The sequence below is a fragment of the Austrofundulus limnaeus genome, unplaced genomic scaffold, assembly GCF_001266775.1.
Source record: "Austrofundulus limnaeus strain Quisiro unplaced genomic scaffold, Austrofundulus_limnaeus-1.0 Scaffold260, whole genome shotgun sequence".
NCBI lineage: Eukaryota > Metazoa > Chordata > Actinopteri > Cyprinodontiformes > Rivulidae > Austrofundulus > Austrofundulus limnaeus.
Genome location: NW_013952662.1, coordinates 834833 through 839754, shown reverse-complemented (window position 1 = coordinate 839754; position 4922 = coordinate 834833). Strand labels below are relative to the sequence as shown.

General features: G+C 39.9%; 1 protein-coding gene across 1 annotated transcript in view; it reads right to left on the bottom strand.

The window, feature by feature from the left end:
• The window catches only part of alx1 (ALX homeobox 1), a 9159-nt gene extending 8195 nt beyond the window's left edge, over window positions 1–964 (bottom strand). The window contains exon 1 of the mRNA XM_014020609.1: window positions 179–964. Within this exon, the coding sequence (XP_013876063.1) occupies window positions 179–365 (187 nt within the window). The 5' untranslated portion in view covers window positions 366–964. The remainder of the gene's footprint in view (window positions 1–178) is intronic.
• Between the last annotated feature and the right edge of the window lie 3958 nt (window positions 965–4922).

Below are 4922 nucleotides of genomic sequence, written 5' to 3'. Positions count from 1 at the left end.
TTAAATGGCTCGTCATGAAATGTCTGTTTAAAGATGTTAGTAATGTTGTTTATAACATTAGCATAGACACTTATTATTATTATTATTATTATTATTATTATTATTATTATTATTATTATTATTATTATCATAACTGACAGAGAAATGTGCAGAAAAGTTGAGCCCAGGAGCCCCTCACCGTCCGGCTCTCCGCAGGGGGGGCAGCGGGGCTCGGCGCTCTGCAGCCCGAAGGCCGGCGCGCATTTCTGCGCCGGTTTGGTGAAGAACTGCGCGCCGTCCAGGCTCTCCATGACCTGCTCCATGTAGTAATCACTGCTCTTCATCGCTTGGCTTTTCAAAGCGAACTTCTCCTCCATGTACTCCATGAGAACAGCGCGCTCTAACTCAACGTCAGCATTGAGGAAACAGAGGAGGTGAAACGGGGAGAAGGAGAAGCAGAGCGCGGAGGTGCGCTGGGGTGGTGCCGCGACGCGCCCAAGGAGTTCATGTGCGCTGCCCTGAACGTCTTTATAGCCTTAAGGATCAGACCCGGAATGTTTCCCCAGAACCTCCTCCTCCTCCTGCAGTGGATGTGAAAACCCAACTCCGCCCAGAACCCGAACCGAACAGGCTGAAGAGAGGAAACAATGCGAAGCATAGACAGCCTTAATGAGCCAATAACTGCTGAGCGGCTCCATGTTGGACCTGAAAATGGAACCTAATTGGAGACTCTTCAGACACCAGGAGCACTTTATGTTGGTGGGGTCGGATTCTAGAAAAGACCCCCAGATTTTACCCTGACCGTGAGTGAGCACGTGCAGGCCGACAGAGGGCTTTTATTGTGACGTTAGTGAGAAGGAAACTGATTTACTCCTTGTTTGGTTTAAATTTCAAATAAAGGCTGAAAAAATGTCAAAAATATGAAATGACTGTCAGCAAATCGAGTTTTAATGTTAAGATAAAGAGATTGTGTGATCATCTGTGAATCTCTTATTCAAATAAAATGTTTTTCACCTCAGTTTTGAGTTTTCTGGTAAAAAAAATCCACTATTCAGAATAGTTTATTATTATTATTATTATTATTATTATTATTATTATTATTATTATTATTATTATTATTATTATGCCACTAAAATGGCTGTCAGTGTGTGTAAATGTTCTGTTAGCAAAATACCTCCTAAACTGCTAGAAACTCTCAGAAAGTAACCATTAAATGTTTATTTATTTACAACTGAACTGAAATGAATTTTCACCAACTCAAACTCAAACTTGCCTGCTTTCAAAAAATAAATCTTATTAAGCAAAAAAATGAAACTTTCAGTAAATAATAAATGTATGTTAATTAGTTAACTGTTGATTAGCAAACATAAAAATGGCTTTCAGTTAATTGCATAAGACAGTGCATAGAGCCCTTTTAAAGGTTTGACCAAACCAGCTAAAGCACTGTGTGCAACTAAACTGGTTCTTATAAGCACTCAAGTGCAAATAATAATAATAATAATAATAATAACGACCTGCATCGTTTTAAAATGTATTATTCAATAACTGCACTGTAAATGTTTGACAGTTTGCACATCATTTGTGGTACTTTTTTAAAACCAACGTGCTGCATTTAGTGTCGAACATCTCCAACCATAAACAGAACAAAAAAAAACAGGATTATATCCTGCGATCGACCTAAAATGAAACAACAGTGCTGCCGTTTGCGCTCTATAGAAAGCCTCCTTTGTGTGCAAACTCCTCTATGAACAGCATCAAGACCGGGTCAAAACCTGGCCTCTCCATAAACACAGGGTTTCCCTGCAGGAGCAGCCACGCTGCACTTTGCAGGGATTTAAAGTGGACCAGAGCCGGCCTCCACCCTGAGCTGCACCACCTGCCAGGCACGCCAGCCGTACGGCTTTGGTTCGCTCCGGGGTCAGGCGCAGTTACCTGGGGCCGCCTGGTGCCACAAGAGGGAAAATCTAAATAAACACAAGTGTTTTTAAATAGCAGGGGGGGGTCGTCATATTGGGCTTCTAAGGTGACCCCTACACTCGCCCATGCTGAGGAGAAAATGTGAAAAGTTCACTCTGGTTGAGGCGGGCCTGCGTCTGCAGATTCCAGCCATAATAACCAGACTCTGTGCAGCCTTTGGCCGTCATGTGTTCATCAGTCGGACTAATTCTTTAATAAGTCGTGTGAGCCACCCTGACTGTCTGATGCTCCTAAGAAAAGAACAACAACATGACACTCACTGCAACGCACAGCTCTGCCGGTGTACTTCAGCAATGCTCGAAATATTAGTGGATCTTGATCGCCGGCCTTCATGTAAATAAACCCTGTCCAAATGAAGCAAACACACGGCCAAAACAAACCGTTTCAGCAGGCAGGAACATGACGTCATGATGCCCAAAGCCACACTTAGCTTTAATTTAATCCACTGAAATGCCTTTAAACTCCGACTCGCCACAAAAACACAAAAAGGACCCGGAGTTTGTTTTAGCCGAAAGCACCGAAATGTGAACCTGCACAACGTTTGGCCCCGAAAAATGGATTTAACCAAATTAAAACGTAAAAAAAAAGTGAAAGCAGTGGTGCTTTCAAAGGTTGTTTTCATTGTTTGTTTGTCTCTCGTGTTTCCAAGGATCAGGCATTCCTGAGCTCTGACAAACTTCAACTCCCGAGTTATTCTAGTTTATGTTAAAATTCTGCTCGAGTCCCAAATGTCCCAAACCTGGACGAACTAAACAAATATTTAATTTTTACAAAGGTTTATGAGATGCTACCTGAAGACACACTTCACCCATCAAATACAACAAGAAGAAAACACGTGAAATTTCTGAAAAACTTCTGGGTAACACAATAAATTGTAAATTTCATCATTTACTCCCTGTACTCTGACTTTATTATTTACTTAAATGGCTCGTCATGAAATGTCTGTTTAAAGATGTTAGTAATGTTGTTTATAACATTAGCATAGACACTTATTATTATTATTATTATTATTATATATCTCATCACACAAAAGTTGATTTCATTATAAATAAATGAAAATTTTCTGTTTTTTTTAAATTTAAAAATAGATTTTTTTTCACCTGTTTTCTCTACATCTGAGTCTCGCTCCTCGGCCTCTGTAAACACTCCTCACAGTTCATGTCTGCTGTTTACTTTGGCTGAAAGAAGTGGCTTTTATGTCACAAAACAGCAACATTTAACTGTGATTTTTCAGCATCGGTGAGTTACGTTTTGTACGACTTTTCCAATTATGTGCCTCTGTTAACCTAAATAATAAAAATATCCAAAAGCTTCCTCTCCAAATCCTATAATTTCACAGGTGTTTGTTGATATTTATTGAATATATTCTCACAACCTGTTGCAACAAATTCGTGGTCTTTGCTACAGTACTGTACATCCCTCAGCACTGCATTATTTTTACACTAATATGATCTCTTAAAACAATTTGTTTAATATTACTGCTCCAAAAAATTGAATGTAGAATTTGAAAAAGAAATGTTTTTTTATTCAAATAAAGGAGCTTCTGAGAGTTTTTAAACATGAAAATATTTATAAAGAAAGGAATGTGGAACATATTATTCGCAGCTAACTTTCCAGCTACATTAATGCAGTTAAAAGTGACACTTTTGGGGCGGCTGTGGTTCAGTGGTTAGATCCCTGGGCGAGACACTGAACCTTCATGGTGTCTGATGTGTCCCACGAACGCAGTCTAAAGCACTGGTTAGACTGGAGAATACTGTTTTCAGCTTCGCTCTGCAGAGATGTGGAGCTGTACGAATGTGTCGGGGACAGGTTGTGTGATACAGGGCTCTGCAGGGTTGGATAGAAACATGCTGACTTTAGAGGCCCCATTCATTTCTCTGGATATTTTTAAAAACTGAAATTTTCTGCTTTTTTCCAACTGTCTACATGCAAACAGAGTTGGGTGTTTTTAAAGGACATTTTTGAACTTTGTTGTTGGTGAATTCATGTTGATTTGAGAAACAGAGCTGATACGCACTTTGATCATTTGTGCTCTAGAAACCCAAAACACAAATTAATCCATTTTTGTTTGTTGTTGTTTTTTAATTGGTCTACTTATCTTGTCATCATTAAGCTTCGAACGAGTGCTGAAAGGAAATTATAAACAGTTAAAAAAATGTGCAACTATTATTAATGGAGAATGTCCTGATGTATCTCAGTAATCCAGGTAAAAAATCAAAAATAAAAAAAATTGTATAGGTCTTCTGGACGGGTTCTTCTCTAATGAAATGTTTCGTCTCTCCTCCAAGAGACTTCTTCAGTCTGAGAGTTTCAGGCAAAATTCAGGCTTTTGAGTCCTGCCTCCAGGTGACTGATACTCACATCACATGGCTATCGTTGACACCTAATTAATACCTATTGTTAACGGGGGTGGAGTGATACTGCCAATAGCAGCACTGTAGGAGGGGGACAACTGAAAATGGAGGCCTCCACCTCTGTTTAATGATGGATGGYCGAAATGATGGTCGGAAAGACCGCCCATCATTAAACAGAGGTGGAGGCCTCCGTTTTCAGTTGTCTCCCTCCTACAGCGCGGCTATTGCCAGTTTCACTCCACCCGTTAACAATAGGTGTTAATTAGGTGTCAATGATAGCCATGTGATGTGAGTATCAGTCACATGGAGGCAGTGCTTAAAAGCCTGAATTTTGCCTGAAACTCTCAGACTGAAGAAGTCTCTTGGAAGAGAGACGAAACGTTTCATTAGAGAAGAACCCGTCCAGAAGACCTATACAATTTTTTTTCTTTTTGATTTATGGTAAACCTTTAGCCCAGGGGTGCCCAAACATTTTCCCTGAAAGGGCCAAAGTAAAAATCAATCTGAGGGTGGTGGGCCAAATTCAATAATATAATACACGAAATGCATATACTTCAAAAAAAGTTGTATTTTTTATGATTAAGCTAGCAGCCAGTGCGGTTGCCCACA